At 40.7% G+C, this 20,487-nt stretch overlaps 1 protein-coding gene across 1 annotated transcript in view; it reads left to right on the forward strand.

The window, feature by feature from the left end:
- Window positions 1–18,965, forward strand: part of EPHA3 (EPH receptor A3) — a gene marked incomplete at its 3' end in the record, with an annotated part of 231,892 nt that extends 212,927 nt beyond the window's left edge. Inside the window, exons 14-17 of the mRNA XM_082495386.1 lie at window positions 3,406–3,555; window positions 5,087–5,280; window positions 17,245–17,400; window positions 18,860–18,965. Of these exons, the coding sequence (XP_082351512.1) occupies window positions 3,406–3,555; window positions 5,087–5,280; window positions 17,245–17,400; window positions 18,860–18,965 (606 nt within the window). The remainder of the gene's footprint in view (window positions 1–3,405; window positions 3,556–5,086; window positions 5,281–17,244; window positions 17,401–18,859) is intronic.
- Between the last annotated feature and the right edge of the window lie 1,522 nt (window positions 18,966–20,487).

Below are 20,487 nucleotides of genomic sequence, written 5' to 3' on the forward strand. Positions count from 1 at the left end.
AGACTAATTAATGTCATTTTGTGTAAATATGTTTCTCCAATTGTATACATGACTTTTTCCGTAAGATTACAAAGGTAAAGACCTTCTCTCAAATATGATCTTTCCTGCCCTTGCCTAAAGTGCTCGAGTTCTAGCCATGAGCACATTTTTCTGTGTGACGTCTGGCAATTATTTCTTGAGGGCTTGGCAAGAAAGGCTCCGTTTTCATGTCTTAACATGAAATTAAAAGAGTGAGCCTGAAGCCAACCACAGAAATTCAGATTCTCGAGAGTTAAGATTCTGAAAACTCCAAAATGATACTTCTGTGTTTCACAGAACTAGCCATTACGCTGAGGCAAGAAATACAAGGTAACTGTTCCCTGCCTCGAGGGTTTTCTTATGTGGCACTTCCTAGGTGTATGTTTTGCCATCCCTCTATTCAAGATGAAGCCAAAGCAATTGCTGGAGAATGAGTCCCAGCCTGGCTACATCACCACCAGCCTGCTGACGACACCCAGCTCTGTATCTCCCGCTTCTTTCAACTCAGATGGTGCAGTCTCTTTCCGGGCAGTGCTGATGCCTCCAGGCACAAGGGGAGGGATCAGCAGAGGTGAGAGGAGGCTTGGGGCTTCTCTGAGGTGGCAGCGCTACCGTCAGAAGCAGCAAGGATCAGGAGTTCCCTCTTTTACATCTCCACCTGGCCAGGAATTAGAAACATTTAGTCACCAGTGTTGGTCTGGAGTGGTCGCTGCTGGACGTGCTCACGCGTGGGCAGGGACGTGGAGCTCAGAAGACCCCTCCAGCTGTGGGGCATGGTGGTTGCCCCTTGTGCCTGGACTCCAGCAGCCCCACGAGCTACACGTTCCTTTCCAGATGTGAACCCTGGGGTTGGGTTTGATCTGTAGAAGTCCTTTGCAGTTTACATCTCAGGTGTAGCAGAGAGGCAGTTTTGTCATGGCAGTTGAGGTGGGCTGGGGTGAGTGAGTACCCCGGTGGGCAGGTCTGCGCTGGGGGAACTGGTGCCCTCAGGGTGCAGCCCAGGCTTACCCCCACCCACTCCTCAGTGCAGGCAGCGCCCGGGCACCTTGGCCTTGCAGCTGCTCTGTAAGTCTGCTCCGATTTGCGGGAGACTTCTGAGCCTGTGGGACGAGCAGGAGATGTTTGATTTGGAAGCTCTCTCTGTTCATGGCGGTGGGTTTTTGTTTGTGTAAATTTAGGATATGGCTTTCCCCCAGCACTGACATTCTTTATTGGAAATCAAAGTTCGCTCTACTAGTATGCGTAGAAAAAAGGTTGAACAAGTGGGATTGATTTCTTTATCAGCCCCACATCTAAAAGTTTAAGTGGATTTGTTGTGAAAACACTAGGACACAGGAGAGCTTTCCTTGTTTCTTGGCTGTGTCTTGGACTCACTGAGGGACCCTGGACATTTGTAAAGTGAGTATACTATTGCTTCTCAATAGCGTATGAGAAAAACGATATCATTTTTACATTCTCAGTACTGTTGTGGAGTAGCACTGGGAATTGTGAATAAACTTATAATGGATAGAAAATACAATATACTTTTTGTGACTAAAGAACATCACCATATATATTTCCAAGCTTGAAAGAGAGACACATCAGGCCTTCCAGTCTGACTTCTGTGATGAAACAGTGGATTCAAATACTGCTATTTATTTGCTCTATCCTATTTGTTGGTCTACAAGTAATGTGGAAATTTACCTAGTTTTAAGGGTTATGTGTGAGATGAAAGTTTGTCTTTTGGTTAAGGTAGGGAGTCTGCTAAATAGGATGGGATCCGTAAAAGCTGTATACCAAGATAGATTCCCTCTTTGACCTTTGCCAAGCCTCTAAGACATATCTAGTGGCATTTTGGAGGTCTAAGTTGTAGCTTGAGTCAGGCCTGGCTGCATTGCTTATATTTAATCTAATTTGTGCAATATTAGCCATGAAATTGCAGATACTTAGGCTCCAGTGTATTTAGGCTGTATTTAGGTTTCTAATTAACACTAACATCTGCATTTCTATGCATTTCAAGCCAGTTAATCTAAAGCTGGTGAGCTTATGGCTACCCTCAGTGCAGGTACACGTTATGGAGGTGTAGGCAAAGCATGAATATCTTTACATTTTGTTTCTTGCTGATTATTCAGTGCAAGTAAGAGCACTCCCTTCCCACGCAGGTTAATGTGAGGATAGGTGTATGACTTTCATATAACGGGGGTTGCAGAGGTACCTTAAATAGCTAGTCTACTGGGAAATCTTCAGAGTATATCCCCGTACATGTTCTGCATCCCTGGAACTGGAAACAACTTTAAACTCTCACAGTTTTCTGTATTCAAATATATTCACTCCAGAGTTACCTTAAGTAACAAGTCTTGCACCGCTATCTTTTAGAACTTTGTCTTCTCATGTGTGACTCAGAAATTGGAGTCATAAAAACCTCTGTTAAAGCTGGCACCATTGGAAATTGTCAGTTTCCTCTAAATCTTGTCTTGAAGAAACTCATCCTGAGGCTGCTTGTGTGCATTTTACTAATTTGACCTATGGCACCAAGTGGTGGCCATAATCAGAGATAGATGTTCCCCTTACTGCGATATTAATTGTAATAGTAGCTTTAATTCTTTTCAAGTTTACATCATTTCACGATGGCTTGCTTTTCTTGTGACTGCAAAAGATGTTTAAAACCATTTCCCCAGATGACATTTTTGCATTCTCACCTCTGCACAGATGACACCATCTGAATTTGTCTTTCTGTGACCGTCTCTGATGGCTTTGGAATGGGAAATTTGTGCATATGGTCATGGTCACTGCCTTATGCAATTGGAGGCTTGGTGTTAATGAAACAGAGCAATATTGTGGCCCCTCATTTTCCTTAAATGTCCTAGAAAACATTGGATGATAACATTGTGAAACCATGCAGGTTCCACACCAACAGGGAATTCAAGTGAAATACCTTACAGATAGCCAAATCCAGCCTTCTTGTGCTGTGCAAAGAGATCTAGCATGTAAGCAAGGAGCTCGTACTAGCTTTTTCATCCTTAATGCTATATGACTGTCTTGCCAGTTTCCAAACATTTTATAACTGAAAATCAACCATACTTAGCTTACCATTTATGATCTGTGCATATTATGCTACACATAAATATATATGTGTGCATGTATGTGTATACATGTACATGCATACAGTATTTATACTATACTATATATCTGTAGGTTCAGTAGATTTTTTTACTCTAATGTATTTTACTCTGTATAGTGCACAAGATGCTTTCATGACACATGGCAATAGCATTTTCCAGCTTATACTGTTTCTTACACCAATATAATGATAACTGATAATCTCAGAGATAAAATATTATCAATCATGCAAAATTATATTCATTGTGTTACAGTCAAATGGAGTGATTTACTTTGTTTTGCTCCTAGGGGGGCAAGATTCCTATCCGATGGACATCACCAGAAGCCATTGCATATCGGAAGTTCACATCAGCCAGTGATGCATGGAGCTATGGGATTGTTCTCTGGGAGGTGATGTCTTATGGAGAAAGACCATACTGGGAGATGTCCAACCAGGATGTGAGTATATTGTTATCTGAGTTATGTTCTCAAATAAAGGATCAAGCTGTGGAAGGAAGCGAAGCATAATGAAACCAGGTGGCTCTGAGTTTTTGACATTGACATTGAATAAGATGTAGAAATTAAAATCGCCAAATCTTCCTAGTCAAGTAGAAGTTCTAACGAACTTAATGAAAAGCCAGCATCTTTACAGCAGGGTATTTTGGACCTTTGAGGGAACATGTTAGAGAATTTTATCGTGCTGGTGGTTTTCTGTAGGATGATTCAAACAATTCCACTGCAATGAGGTCATTGCCTTCTACATTCCTTAGCTTATTGTTAGAAAACCCTCCTAAATTTCTGTTGATCCCCTTTGGTTCCACTTGTATAATATTCTGTAGAAGTTTTCTGTAAATGTCAAATACACAGACTAAGCTCTTGGAGCTAGTGAAAAAGAGAAGCAAAGTATTTCCACTAAGAGTTTAATGAAACCAAAATAATTCTGGAAGTAATCAATGGATAAAATAGAGGAGAGTGATCTGATTAGAAGACTTCCAATACAGGCTTCTTTGCAACATTAGTGAACTATCCAACCCTGCAATCCAAATGATTAATGGATCTCTCCCAGTATTTTTGTAAGCAGCGTAACATTTCCCCAAATAAGATTTTTATTGTATCTATTTTGGGTTCTTTTTCTGTTGTCTTATTAATCCTAGATTTATTTCACAGGAGTTATTTATGAACCAAATTTTCTAAAGTACAGTCACTAACACAAATAGATCTTCCAAGGGATTGGTATCTATCGTTACTGATACTAAATTTAAAAAAAGTCAGTAACATAGATGTAGTCAGACATTCTCTATACTACTTTATGTCAAACAAGGAAAAAGTTGTATTAAAAAGCTTCTAACAGCATAAATTCTGGGCTAATTTTTTTTTTTTTTGGTCAGTCTAGACAAATGATATACAATCTAGACAAATTTTATCTATCTAGACAAATGCTAAAGGAATGGGGCCTGTACTGCCTAGTAGGAAGTGTCTAGTTATCCTTGTGGTAAGTTTCAAAAATATTTTCTGGCCCTGTGAGATCGTCCACAAGGCCTTCCATCTCTCAGTTCAGGGTGTCTTGCAAGAGGGTAGGTTGGCTTTCTGCGGAGTGCATTGTCCACTGGGGAGTGTGGAAAGCGTGTGTTGCTAAGGGTGGTCAGACGAGAGATGTTCAAGACCTTTTGAAGTTTGGCGTAGTTAAGTAAGCACTTTACTAACTGTAGCTTTTGTTTATGGATTGAGTTCAATCAAGTGTGAGTTTTGGAGATCCTTTCTAGACTCTCACCTTCCTCAAAGTCACATACTGTATCTTCGCTCCCCTTTCTGTATGCCTAATTTACTGCCTGGTTTACTTTGCAGATAAACCAGAGGCATTGCACGACAAGACAATTAGTGAATAAACAGATTTGTTTAAACACAGAATGTCCATGTTACTGTGGTTCACAGAACTGATAAAAACAAGTTAAGTGCCTTTAAGTTTTCAAAAACTTTTATCCTTGTGCAGGTGATTAAGGCCGTTGATGAAGGGTACCGCTTGCCACCTCCTATGGACTGCCCAGCTGCCTTGTATCAGCTGATGCTGGACTGTTGGCAGAAAGACAGAAACAACAGACCCAAGTTTGAGCAGATTGTCAGCATCCTGGATAAGCTGATCCGTAATCCCAGCAGTCTGAAAATAATCACCAATGCGGCGGCAAGGTGACATATTAGATCTTACATTGCACATAAATAAATGTCTTTGATTTCTTCATCTTCCATAATTAGTATTTGTTTACTTTATTCACCCTCTTCGTCAACTTTTAACCATAGCTGTTTGGAATCTTGAAGGCTAGGGAAAGCTTCCTGGCTGTCCCTTTGGGAGAAGGAATTATTATTATTATTATTATTATTATTATTATTATTATTATTATTATTATTATTATTATTATTATTATTATTATTTGTTGTTGTTGTTGTTGTTGTTACTGTTATTTTTATTAATTATATGCTATGATTTATTCAAATTGTGAAAAGCTGTTTATGCTAAGGTTATCAAACCCATTCATTGTAAGACTGAGCAGAGGTTTGGGAGAAAAACACAGATGGCAGATTTGGCCATCTTGTGAACTTCCTTCTGACCTTCTGTGGTGTTTTAAGTGCTCAAGCGTTTCATAGGTTACAGCTAACCACGTTCGTAAGTGTCTTTCTGAGTTGGGTCCAAATACATATCCTACATTCTTATGCTCTGCTCTGACAAGTTACGTGAACTTTAATCATATGACTAATCGCTTTGCTTTCAGTAGGACTCACAAACTTAAAAATGCCCTTACGTTCCCTGTTAGATCAATGCCTTAACAAGGAATTCCCTTCCAAACTGTGCAATATTCCTAATTATATTTAAAACATTCATTTATAATCCGGGCTATTCAACACACTCTGGGACATCACTATGATGAGATAAGAATTATCTCATTGAGAGAGAGTAGCTGAAGAGTGTGTTGACACCTAAGGACATAACGGGGGTGGTGAAATAAGAGCTTTGGTTAAGTAGGGTTTAAGTGAATTGGTTCATATGATGCAAAAAATGTCATACTCCTATTGAAGTGATCTGAAAAGATGCAAAATTACTTTAACATGAATCCTCGTGCGAAATCTTCTGTGCGCAAAGCAGGCAGAGTCAGGGAGAAGCGCACGCTGCTGCGTCAGACCCAGGTCTTGGAGAGAGTTTTAGTGGGCCAGAGTCTGCCAGGAGGCAGGCTGCGAAAAGGAACACAGCAAAACATTCCTTTCAGGCCTTTACTTGTAATTCAGCACACTTCTCGCCACAGCAGTCGAATGGGAAGGCACAGAAGGGAAACGGAGCAAAGGCAGCGGGAAGAGCCGCACTGACACCGCGGCCGGCTGTGCAGGTGACATGGACCTCGCTTCCTTCTTCCTGGCCCCTGGCATTGTGTTGCATCCTGAGCTGGAGGCTGGCCGTTTTAATTACCTCCTACTGCCACGCCAGAGACGTGAAAAAGAAAGCAGAGATGGGTGGAGGAAGGCAGCCATGCTAATGGGCTTTGCCTTTAAAAAATACATCATGAGAGAAGACTGCTTGAACAGTAATTGTGTTTCAGTAATTTAATTGGTGAGCATTTAACATATAGTAAACCAACATGCTTACCAAAGCAATTATTTCTGTTAACGTGCCAGGTAACAGGGAAAAAAAAACCCAAACAAACAAACAAAAAAACCCAACAAATTTTTGGAAAAAAACCCCAAACAAACTGTTTAAACACTATCTTTTCAGTCGAGCACATTTCTTCTAAACATCTTACTGCCCTTGTTTGGCAAATGATTGGTGCAACTAATTATTTTATAGGGATATACTGCAGCAATCTGCTGAATAGGGGAGTTGGGAATCCCGACTGTCATGTTTTGGCTCCAGACCCTCTCTGTGGCCTGCAGAGAGGCATTTCTGGCTCCTTCTGCAGCAGGAGGCGGTACTGCTCCCAGCCAGGGACTGAGCTCTGGAGGTCCATCCACCCTCGCCTTCTCGCAGACTGACAGAGAAAAATGAGAAGCCAGACTTAAAATAGGTTTGGCTCTTGCTGTAGCCTTACGTGCAGAAATATGTAACTGATGCGAAAGGGTGGTGAGGGAGGGCGGCTCCTCGAGGGGGAGACCCGCTGTCGGATCCCCGACGGTATCCTTGTACTGTCAGCAGCCAGAGAGGGACAGCCACTGCTGCGGAGGTAAAGCACCCCGCGACCCAGCGCCAAGGGCTGGGGGGTTACATCGGCTCAAATGGCCGCTCTCAGTTGTTATTTGATGCTGTAGTACTCCCGCAGCACCTCTCCCCATACCCGTAATAAGCAATTAATCTAAATTACAGAGGTCCCAGCTCTCTTTTACCCGTGTCTGCGCTGCTACTGGAAGAACGCTAAAGCTTTATGCCCACCATATGCTCGTAGGTGTGCAGAATATACTTGCTCAGGAAAAACGTTTAACCTGACGACGTCTGTTGCAGATGCAAAGCCTGTCTCTTCTTACAGGTTTTAGAGCTGGTGTTTGTTTAAAATAGTCACAGCGCTGTTGTCTCCCATGCAAAAAGCACGTTGTTGGAGGTGCGTGGGATATGCCTGTCCCCCGGTACGTCACTGTTAACTGACTTCAGCTGAAGGATGTCCTTGACTGTGCATCTGATTGCAGGCCATAGCCCAGGCACGTTTGACACTAATACCTCGTAAGAATACAGGAGAGGAGTCAAAGCCTTCAATTCTGTACTTCCTTTTCAGTTTTCTGTCCCTTCCGGCCGCTCCATGGCATCTAAGAATTTCTTGATACCCAAGGGGATGTTTTTATCCTTATTGATCGTCTCTTCACAGACCGTTCTCCGTGCTTGTGAACCTTACATTGACAAAAGGGTTTTGTCACCTCAGCACAGCAAATGGTTCATAATACCTTTCCTGGTGTTTTGTTTCATCTCAAATTCACATGAAAATTCCTTTCCTATTCCTTGTTAAGTACAGAGTATGGCTGATTTCTTTCTAACCTGTCAAAATTCCCTTTTTAATCAGGTAGCCACCTTGAGCTCTTGCTAACAAGACCTACGCTGGTTATGGACACGTGGGTGTTTTATGTCCTTTAGGCTGCGTGGAGTTATCTAGCTCTGTAAAGGGCTGTAGGAACAGAACTTACTACACACAAAGTTATACAAGTCATGCAGTTTTCTAAAGCGCAACCTCATGATATTTGTATTTGATTTATGTCTTGCTGTTCTTTCCTGTTTTCAGAGCATGATGTTCATTTTTATAACAGAGTCCTTAGGTTGTTTGGATATCTTTAGGGTGGAAGTGAGTTCATAGTTCTTCCAGTTTTGATCAAGTTCATTATTTTTCTTCTTGAGCTTATTATTTTTTAGTCCACTGTGTATTACTTCACATTTGTGAACATTTCATGCAGATCCAAAGCAGATGGAAAGTTTTCTCAACTTGAGTAGGAGAGACAGAATCACTTCACCCACCTGCTAGCCAGTTGGTGAGGCTGTGGTCTGAAAGGGCTTGTTAGTGGTTTCATTTGTGTGGGGAAAAAATGTAACCCAAGAGTCACGCAACGGGGAATACTTTGTATACACTACAAATCTTAAATGGACTCATAACATTTCATTTTCCGTTTTCTTTTTTTCCCCACTTATTTATATTTGTGGGTTTTTTTTCTTATTTATATTTCCAATTCTAATCTTTTTAGATATATTTATGTGATGGCTGTCTAGAGTTACAATGTGTATTATCATTTTGTGTATACGAATCTTACTCTCACACAGCCATTTGAAAAAATATATTTAAAATACAATGTATAATTAGAAATATATTTAAAGCATTTCTGTGTCCAAAAGTGAATTAAGCTGTCGGAGGAGGGTGTGACCTTGAGGTATAAGGGTTGTGATATGGGATTCAGGCACTCCAAGTATTGCGGCAGCTTTCCTATAGTTGCTGTCTACGTTCACATCTGTGATGTAGGTGTGACTAAAGGCACTTAGTCTTCATGAACCCACTATAAAACAGGAATAGCTGAGTTAATCCACAGCCTTTGCCAAGAAAAAGCGTTTGGAAAAAAACATGAAAAATGTTTCTAATTCCAGCACGTGATTTTTAGAAATTCCAAACTGCTAGCCGGTCTGTGATTGACTTCAAAACTGACAAGGAATCCATACAAAAAACCAACCTGCTTCTGTATTTGCTTTTGTTTCCATATAACCTTTCGGTAAAATGAAAGTCCGTGTCAAGTATTTGCTGCTTCATACTGCAAGCACATATTTAGGAGAGGAGGAAAGAATTATATTGCAAAGAAGGGGAGAAAACCACCCGAGAATTCAGGATATTTCTTTATTAAGTGGTCTGTAACCATTTTTTCCGTGTTTCTAGTTGTATTAATAGCTATATCTAAGTGCAAGAATTGCAATAATTTGACTCATATATCGAATGCAGAAAATAAACAGCTGATAGCCTTCCTTGTAAAAAAAAAATCATTATTTTACAAGTTGCTCAGAGTTAACAGCTGACAATTCTGTTAATTTCTTTGGGTCTTCACAGAAAATGCTACTTCTTTTGCATTGCAAATTGGGAGGAGGATCTCAGAGGAAGGAGATTTTAATGGGACATTTATCGTTCACTATCTTTGTTCTCAGTTCGTGTCTAGCATGGAAAGTCATTATCAGGTCTTATGGCTTACAGGGAGTTTGGTAAAATTATCTGGTGATTTTTGTCCACTTATTAATAAGGTGCGGGTAGCGTGGTTTCAAACACATTTGTGAGACAGTTTTCAATTTGGAAATGAAGCTGTCAAATGTTTTGCAAAATCTGTTGGTCCTCATTTTATTTTGGAAAACGTCAAAACGTAATCCATTTCAAAGGCAGCTGCCTTATTGGGACCTTTAAAATGATTATTTTGTTTAGCTAACTTCTCTGTCTCTCTGAAAATTTAAATTACCTTCCTCACAGGAGGATTAATTAGCAAGTTGGCCCCAAATCTTTGAAGATGAAGGTGTTAGTTACAGGCTAACCAGCAGTTGTTAATAGGATTCAGCATCTGTTTCTTCTGGCATGGAGCTACCTTTAGTATGAAATACATGGAAAAGACAGAGCGTGTTCAGCAAGGGCAGTAAGCCTCAGTAACGCCATTTGATTTCATAAACAGAGACGGGAGGCAAGGCTGGCTCTCCTGCTCTTTGTAGACTCCTCTCTCTGCTCTCCGAGCACTGCTTGTAGCATCATCCAGCCAAACTGCTTTCCTCCAGTTAGTCCTTGGATTTAAGACACTTTCGAGGTATTAAAAATCTGATTCTGTGTTCTTATGTATAGGAGCTTCTGACGCAAAGTTTTATTTCGTAGTTGCAAGGATTCATTTCAGTCCTCTAGTCTGCTCTGGATAAATGTTACGTGTTGCAAAATGTACAATTTCTGAATAGACTTACAAAGTGAAAAGCTGATTCAAAATAAGAAAACCAAACCAGATTTTTAAAGAAATAATGCTGCTTACCAAAATAAAAAGACATTTTAAATTACATTCATGCTAATTTCAAAATTAAGACTATTATGCATGCTAACAATACACCTTTTCTGTGCATAGAACTTAAATAAAATTTAATCCCAAATTTCTTTTTTCCAGAATGAGGTACCTCATCAAGCTCAGTCAAGGTATTCTTGATCTACAATAATGAATATGCAGCTAAAACTTATTCTTTGTTTTTATGAATGACAATCAAGGTACATGGACAAAACCTCTTAAGGTTTTATTGAAGACTCTGGAACTGAAGTTTACAAAATGTGTAGTTGCCTCCTCGGAACTCCACTCAGAGGCCTGAGGTTATATATCCCATACTATTATACATATTTCACATCTTCCATTAATTTCCAAGTTGCAATTGTGTGGTGAGAAAGCAGCATGTCTGACTATAGGAATAAAAAAAAAAAAAATAAAATTCATCGATGAACAGTTATGTGGATTTTTCCTTAATCCCCTCAAATACATCTTTTTTTGATAATTCATGACACTGTGTAACTGTATTGAAAAAAAAAAAGCATTATTTCTGGATTGTACTGCAGCATTGGAGGTAGATTTGGTTTCAGATCACTTTTATGTGTTAGAAGGTCTCCGTTTAAAATACAAGTTCTACCACTTTTGTTATAGCTAAGGCTAGAAAAACAAGAAAGCCCCTTATTTTCAGAAAAAGCATTGCTGAAATTCTTTTAATATAGTCCAGGAATTTTAAGGGGTCAGGATTAGTTGCTCTTCCTGATGAAAATAGGAAAGTGTTTGAGAATGTGTATGAAGAATTCCTCATGCATTCTTTCATGTGTTAGCAAGTTGTTTACAACCCGATGCTGATTTTCTTGCATTTGATGTGTTGTTGGAATTATTCACTGGTGTAATTTCCGGGAGCAGTTTTTGGCCTACCTGTGATTTGCGAGTAGTTGATTGCAAGCGTTCACTGCTAAACATGTGTTTTGTTGGCTCTCATTGTGGCACGCTCAGTGGTGTCAAGCGTTGCGTTTGCTCTCGAACGACCAGAGGCATCATTTGCAGTTTAAAACTTGAAGTTTGCTTCTCACGAAGCTTGTTTCCACTTAAAATCTGTTGATTTGGTGGAAACTCTCTAGTATGCTAGCTTGGTAGGGTATTTGAGAAAATTAAACTCAGTAGGAGCAGCGAAGAGGTCAAATAAAAAATTCAGGCCGCTTGATTATGTGGCATAATTCAAGCCCTGTTTTTACAGTAATATTTGCGATGAAGTGACTATTTGTGTTGGCTGAATGTTTTGTTGAAAAGTTCCCTATTTTGCCGTTCAGGTCAGAAGGTTTCAGATGCTTGACACATAATGCTGACCTGCCACAATATTGCTTGTCTGCTTCTCCCTGGTAGGAAACTTTCATGTTGGAGGACTGAAGGAAAGAGTTTTCCTTTTTATTTCAAGCATTTCAGAGGGGACTTACACTTCGTGGTTGTCCAGGCAGCAACAACAGGGTCCGGGTTTGGCCAAATGCAAGCCTACATGTGAATTTTTAGCCTCATTCAGAAACCAGCAACAACATAATCCGTGTCCTAAAATGGACTGTTTGCTCTGAAAGAATTCAAGTAAAGTAAGCCTACAACGCTAGCCCTCTTTCTGAAGTCTGTTAAACGTAAAATAGTGCGTTTATAGAGACGGGGGAAACTTAACTGCAAATCGCAAAGAAAAGTAAAAGATTACAGTAAACGATACTCCTTGGTGTCTGTCTAATCGTGTTTGGGGTTGCGTGGGGAATCCGGGAGTTGGGCTGAGGAGGTTTTTTTAGGGACTGCAGTTAGTTTGCATGCTAGAGACAGAAAAGCCCTACTTTCACCTGACTTTTTCTAGCAGTCATTAATACGGTGCCTGAGGCAGACACGAATCAACCGTTGCTCCTTCAAAGTTAAAAGTTGCCGGGGTTCACTGTTAACAGAGACTGTAAAACATCTATTTGCGCTTTCGCGCCTCTAATTTGACTCTGCTGGAGAAACTCAGACAAGAATTCACAGCAGACCCAGTTAGGTACTGTATAATTTAAATAGCAGTGCAGCCAGACCAGCGGGTGGCCTGATCCCGAGCGTTTGCTGTGTACTGTGATTCCGAGGGATTTTGTTCTGCTGTTCTCAGCTCAATGTGCCGGGTTTACAACGTCAAGCCCTCATTAGCGTTAGTGGTAATTCTGCGCTGGAAATGCTGGAAAAAGAAACCGCACGGAGCCGTCGCCTGATGCCGCGAGTGCTGTGGCGAAAGTCTCTATAAATTCATAGTGTGGCCAAATGTGAGCCGTAAGGGCAAGTCGCACACAGCAAATGGTAGGTGCAAAGAGCCAGAAAAGCATTTTAAAAGCTCTCAGAGGCATTTTTCTCTCCCTCTTTAAAAGAGCCTGTAGGCTGTCCTAACAATAATGACTGGTTGTCATTAAGGGTCTGTCTCTGGTCCAGCTACGAATCCCAGGAAATGGCCATGTGACGTTACTTCTGTGGCTTAAAAGCACAGCTTAAGATGTATTATGAGAAAAAGAAAACTATTTCAGAAATGCGCTGGTATTTTTTGCCTTCAGTGGTTTTGGTGGGGGGAAAAAGTAAATTGAAGAGCATCGGTACCCCCAGGCATATGATTTATTACCCTACCAGGATGCTGAAAAGATAAAAGCTCCTTGAAAAGCATGTTCTGTGGGGCAGGTAAAGGAGCAGGCAAGATTGGGGGACTGACCTATGGGGCAGTTGAAATTTTATTTGATCATTTTCCTAGAGGAAGTTGTGGTAAGATTTTTTTTTTGCCAACAGACCACATGGAGCTAGAAAATAAGTGGTCCGAGGTGACATTTAGAGAGCTGTATCATTTTGCAGCAGGCCATCAGCCTCACCTGCACTCTTTTCCCCATTAGTTATTTGTATTATCCCTCTTCATTTCTCCAGCTCTCTTCTGACTTCAAATAGCAGTCACAACCTGCTTATTCTGACAGTGTGCAAGTGTGTATGAAGCCCCTTGGGAAAAGCAGATGTGCCACCCTAAGAGGTGAATTGTATTTTAGGACCAAGTTACAGATTTTTCCTAGGGTACCTTAAAAATGGGTGTGAAGAGGTGGAACTCCAAAGATTCTTTTCTTTAAGGTCCAGGGATAATCAAGTAAACACAGTGACTCTACTTGTCCTCAGCGTGTCATTTATTTCCTAGTCTCCTGTTGATACACCTGTATACTTATGATTCTGCTTGCTGTAGAAGATAAAACTAAAATTTGCTTTCTACACCAGCTGGGTTTTTTTTTTCTTTATTTTTTTTTTTAAATAGGAGATACCCTTCTTGTTAGACCTGAATTATGTGCTTCAGCTTGCCGTAATCACAAAGCGAATAGAATTTTTGTTCAAACCCAGCCTGGCTTCCTCCTAGGGAGCAATTTCACTTTACAAAATCAGCTTATAATTACCTAAAATTTGCCACAGGAAATTACTTTATGTTTTTTAAATGCTTTCCCTTTTAAAAGAAACTGACTTTGGAAGTCCAGATTTAAAAAGTGAAGGGTTGGTTGCGTTGTTTGGAGGAAGGGATGGAAAGAGAGAGGCTACTGCAGTATGCAGTCCGGGATGGTGTCTGCACAACTCCTCTGTGTATTTGCAGAATACCACTCTCATGCAGAAGAAGCGGCAGGACATTTTCCTTTTATTTGTCTCTGTTCTTGGATTTTACAAGTTAGTGTATCCCTTTCTCACCAGGCAGCAGCTGACCAGATGAGATTTCCATGCCATATTGGAAAGGGTTCTAATGATGTTTTCTGTGGTCTTTGTCGTTACTATGTAGTGCAGCAAAACTTTCACAGTGTTGTGACAAAAATCTGTGCTAATGATAACAAACTATTGTTCTCCCTGCTACTGCAGATGACTCAAAGGTTAATTCCAACTGTTAACGTAATGGGCACATCCAGAGAAAGCTTTCAGCAACAGGGCATTTTGTAATTGGTATCTCGCTGTTAAATTTGTCTCTCTAACCCGAGTCTTGCTGATTTTTTTCTGGGCACCCCGTGTCAGTAAATACAACTCTGCAGGTAGACACACAGTCAGGATGAGCAGTATAGAAAGTCTTTCCATGACTGTTGAAAGATAACACAATGGGGTATATCATAGTTGGTCGAAGCAACAACATAGAGCGAGTTCAAAAAAAAAACAAAAGAAAGGAGTGGGGAGAAAGAAGAAAAGAAAAGACAGAGGGAAATGTTCTATTTCACTTCCCCTGAGCAAACATGTAATTTCCATGATTTCTTTTTAATGACTCTCTTCTGAAGCTAGTAGGTACTGATTTATGAAAAGCTGTAAAAGATCAGGTGGAACCCTGCAGGACGTCGTTTACAGCTGCATGGATTGCAACCCATCTAATTTGTCTAGTAAAGTGTGAGCTCATGGCGCACATCACCCAGACCATAAATTTCATGTTCAGACCTTCTGTCTAGGGGCTGGGTCAGGGGGAGAAAAACCGCCGATGTGTGCAGATGCTCTGAAAGCCCAGCTTTCCCTTGGTGCATGCGAGGAGACATCACAGACTCTTCACAGTGAGACAAATTCCTGTTCGTTGATAAACTGTCCAGATGTCCTCTCTGAGGAGGAAAGTAACTAATTTTTGTTTGGAATCCTACAAGGAGAAAAATGATACTTTACAGTGCTGGTTATTCTGAGGTCACTTGCATTGAAATTAGGTCATATTTTTTGTCCTTATGATACTTTGATCCAAGTAATAAACATAAAAGCTCTTTTGGGCCACTCTAATTCCTAATCCTAGAGACCTGTTCTATTTCAACTTGTTTATACTTTTTTTTTTTCATTAACGATTCTTGAGTCAGGCCTCATTTTATTAGATTTAAGTTGAAAAGACATACTAGGCTGGAAAAAAAAATCTTCATGTTTTATCACTAAGAACACTTCATAAATACTCTTAATAAATGTCTTGGGATTCCAGACGCTACACCCAGAAAACTATAAATAAAAAGCATTGGCTCTTCATGGGACAAACAGTAGTCAGGGAGATGCGGGCTGTACAGCTACTGAATAGAAATATTTTGGGCCTGATTATCTAGCCTGAGCCTTTAACTGGAGGCCGTTTAAAGCTGTCTATCACGTAGGTGACTAAGATCTGGTTTCAGCATGAGAACAGGAACCTGAAGTGTGCTGCATCTTCTGTCCTTAGCTCAGTCCTTGTGTCAGTGTGGCCATGCTGTGCTTTCTCTTCTTTACTGTTTCGGGGCCAGAGCAGGTTTCTGGTGTCTTCTGTTGCTTTCCTTTCCATCTACAGCTGCTCCCAGGATGTGAGGTCCTTGGTTGGTGCCAGTGGTCATGGTCATTTGCAGCAGCTCCTTGTCCTGGCTGGGCTCCAGAGGGAAGGTAGTGAGGCAAAAGGTGCCTAATCAGGAACGTGGCTGCTCTGAGACCTGATGAAAATTGAAATGGGAGAGGAAAAAAGCTAATTAATGACTCTTCAGCAATGACAGTTCAGTAAGAAAGTTTTAGCCTTGATGCTTTCAAATAAGAAATTACAGTATGCTCAGAAGACCATGAAAACAAGAGTATTCATACCAGACAGAAAAGAATTTCTGGATCAATATGGGAGCAGCCATCTTTGCCATTCGCAATATGAAAAGTGCAGGGTCAGCTGCAATATATTCCTTCTTGATGAAAAATATTATATTTCATCATTATTTTGAGAAGGGTATTTTTTTCTCAATAGCTTATAGGTAGACTTATTCAGATGGAAAAAGGTTTAAATGGACAAAGAAGCGTGGACATATGTTTTGTTTGATTGATTGTGTTGCTTTTGTTTGTTTCTTACTGGTTTCTTCATTGTTTTCTAAGTAGAGAACTTGGATGCAAATCATGTCAGTTCAGTGTCCTTTATGAACACCAAGTTAATTTCAAAGGCGGGAGAGGAGTCAGTTCTTACTTCTAAATTAGTTGCATGATATCATTATAGAAGTTTCAGTCTTAGAGTGTGCATCAATTTTAAACTGGACACGGCACTTGCATTTTATGTTGGCTAAGTGTATTTAATAACAAATTTCCCCATTTCTGCTTCTGTGCACTGCAGAATGCAAGTCTTGTGCAGTTACATTTGCCTTACAAATTCACTTAACATTTGATTTTTAGCCTTGATACGATTTTTTTTAAAGCCACTACTGTCTTATTATTTGTGCTTCTAACTTAATAGTAGCATTTAGGATTTGTCAGTGGGCTGCAATACTGTGAGCATTTGACATGGGTAAATCCTACCCACATGCTCAACTTGGAGTCGAGTGTGCATCATTTGTGTGTTGTTTGGGACCAGGTGAATCACATAAATATAATCTAAATTAGGCTTTTCTTTGCTAATGCTTCATACATTAAATTGTAAGGTAACAATACACTTTATGAATTGGCGATGCTTCAGTGATTTAAACGTGGGCATGAGAAGCTGTTGCTTTTAAGCAAGATGATTACACAGCATTCTTCAAAGCTGCCAGCATGAGTACCTGTGGTGGCCTCAGCAGCAGATAACTTCCACAGATGAACAGAAAAGCCACATCTAGCCAGGAAGCTCCTGCCGATGTCAGTGCTAAGTCTAAAAATTAAAGAAATCCATACGTATCCCCCCCCGCTCCCTAACTTTCATCACATTCTTTTTCATTTCAGGCCATCAAATCTTCTCCTGGACCAAAGTAACATTGACATTTCAGCCTTCCGCACGGCAGGTGATTGGCTTAATGGTTTTCGGACCGGACAGTGCAAAGACATTTTCACGGGCGTGGAGTACAGTTCCTGTGATACAATAGCCAAGATTTCTACAGAGTAAGTTTGAATTGACTACAGCTCTTAATCACTGCTGGTGGCTGGAGGTACAAGTTTAAACATAAGCATAAGAGTAGTGGGTTTGTACGGAGTTTCCAGTTTTTAGCTAAAATATTCTTACATTTAAAGAGACAAATGTAAATTATTGTTGTAGTTGTAATACACGTGCAGGAAACCTAGATGCTGTGGTGGTTGTTTGAAGGCCACGGTCCCATAGATGCCAAGGAAGTTCCTAACTTTGTTGCAGTGGCACCGCGCGTCATCTGGTACACCAGCATGACTTATTTTCACTCACAATTTAGGAGTTTCTGTGTTGATTCTTTATATTCTGCCTTTTATATAGGGATTTCCCCACAGCTGGCACGTGTGCCAGTCTTCTTCTTTATTGCCCATCCCATATTCCATCAAACCAGGTGAGACAGAGCAAGCACTATGTAGCTGCATTCTTCCTACATGGTAGTAACTATTCAGGGGATGAACTCCCTCCTGCCTCTAGTTTTGACATTTAAACATGCTAAACTTGTAAGTTTACAACTTTCAAGTTTATTACATTTAAATGCAATCTGTCTTAGTTCTTGTGATGAGGAAGAGTAGGGTAATGTTCTCTCTGCACCTGAAGAGGCATCAAGTACAGTTATGAAGTTACTGTCAAAGGAAATCTCGACTCCCCGTTGGGCCAGCTGGATACACCACAAGTTATGAAGAAGTAAGCAGCAGCTGCCGTACCGACAATTAAGCACGTCAATGCCATTAATTAGTGTATTATTGCAACTATAAAAAGGGCTGCTAATGGCTTTTTGTAACAATTGCCCTTTGGGGACAGTGCAGAAATCCTCTAGGAATGCCCAATTTCCTGTGAGCCTGTGTTAGAGCCCTCCGCAAGTGTTAAACCACTTCTGTGTCGCACAAGGAACAAAGAGACTGGACGGCCTGGAGAAACGAGAGGTGAAAAACAGGGTGGATGCTGGAAGCTTGGCCACCTAGCTGTTAATCTCAATGCTGATACCAGAGTTAAGATGACCGTTCAGAGGGCTCAGCACGGAATAGCGAGATGTCCGCGCTGCTGAGGAACAGCAATAAGGCTGGTAGGGGGATGGAGACAGTAGAGAGGCTCAGAGATCGCAGCTGGCCCAGAATTAAACACCTTGCCCCTAAGTCCCAGTGTGTTTTTATCACTGGAGAACACTATTTCATTGTTTTTCTTCCAGGTAAGCAAACACAAGAAGGCTAAATGAGTTTTTACTCTTTTTTTTTGCGGCCTCCCGCTGTTTTCATACAATGGCTCTCTCTATTTTTCATACGAGAGTTTGTGTTTCAGCAGTATTGCCGTACCTGGAGGCTCCTCCAGCGTAGCAATATAATATAAGATGAGCGAGTTGATTTCTCTTTGCTCACATCAGCCCTAGGAAACACAGAGACAGTATGCTCACTCACCCGGTGCATCTTCTCTTTTTTCCAGTGACATGAAGAAAGTCGGCGTTACAGTCGTGGGGCCTCAAAAGAAGATTGTTAGCAGTATCAAAGCTCTAGAAACTCATACAAAGAACAGCCCTGTTCCTGTGTAAGGTACCAAAATGATGTTGCGCAGGAGAGGAAAAAAAGAGAAAAGTTGCATCACAGGGCAAAAGCGATGGCTGATAAACAGCAGAATTTAAAGGAGTTCTCTGCAAGAGCTTTGAAAACATAACCCACTAAGACACTCAAATATTGAGTATAAATGCCTTAAAAATAGGAGTGAACTTGTTTTCTATCTGATAATCCTAAAGGGTGGGTGCTCTTGACTGACTGTTAATGCAGATAGTAAATTTCAAAAGAAAAATCATGTAAAAAATCCTTCCAAGTAAAAACCAGTGATACTAAAACCTAGAGCCATTTCAATATTAAGTGACTGAATAACATGGAAAACCCATGGATGTAAAAGCTGTATATTTGATCTATACAGCAAACGAGAAGAAAGAAAGACTTGCAGTATTTTTATACAGAAGAGATCTGTAACAGGTATTTTATTTCTTTAAAAGCAAGGAAAATAGAGGACTATACCTCACTACCTGTCTGGCCATATTTACTATAATGTCATTGTAACATGCTATTTCAACTTCAGAAAGGAACACAGAAATAAAGTTTGTAGTGACTTTGAGTTAGTTGACAAAAGATTTTCGCCATTATGTTAGCTACCCTAATTGTGTTCGTTTAAACAGAAACAAGTCTTAATTTTTAAACGACTTATTTATTTCCTTTGGGTTTTTTTTTTCCATTATTGTTTATATTTATGCTTAAATACCTTAACCTGGCTGTATTATTGCCAAGTGCCAAATGTTATCAAAACTTCATTGGTTCAACCTGAGAAATTGTCTGAGGGTTAATTACGAGGTTATTTCATACTCATAACATCCTATATGAAATACATAAGGAAAGGTGGTCTTTTTTCCAGCTCTGACTCTGGAGAAAGCGTCTGGACGTCTTGATATTCCTTCCATTTGCTGTGGGTGGTACTTTAACCCTGGCTTGAGTTCTGGCAGATTTGCGTGCATATCAATCTCTAGATCAGCATCTGGCCCGGTCAGGTACACACATCTCATTTACTTCCCAAAGGCCTGCTCCCCCTGTCCAAATCAGAACCCCTGTTCTTGAGTGGTGTTCAGGTGGGAGATTTGCCTAGCAAACATTAAAAAGAGTCAGGGTTGCATCCTGCGTTAACAGAGGATGCTCTTTTGAGTTCCGTGACGAGCGGTCCATTTCTGGCTTCCATCTGGCAGGCTCTGCTCCCGGCCTTGGGAGCCGGGAGGTGTCCTACCATGTGGGCAGCCACTGGTAATTACGCTGAGATGGTGTCCTGCAGCCAAGGATAAGTGGATGGTTTAAAAGGATGACTGAAGCTTGTGAAATGGGACTTTGGTATGCAATTTTACCTAAGTCTGAGCTAGAAGACCTCGGTCCAGGCGCTGCCATCCTGCAGGAGCCTTGCTATTTGGCACAGGGTCCTTAGGCGCCCATTCCTTAAACGAAAGCAAAAAGGAACGTATCTTTAGGAGAGCATTCACATTTTCTGGGGGAAAAAGGAGCCTGGAAGGTGGCATTTGAGAGTCC

The sequence above is a fragment of the Vanellus vanellus genome (genome assembly GCF_965231255.1).
Source record: "Vanellus vanellus genome assembly, chromosome: 1".
NCBI lineage: Eukaryota > Metazoa > Chordata > Aves > Charadriiformes > Charadriidae > Vanellus > Vanellus vanellus.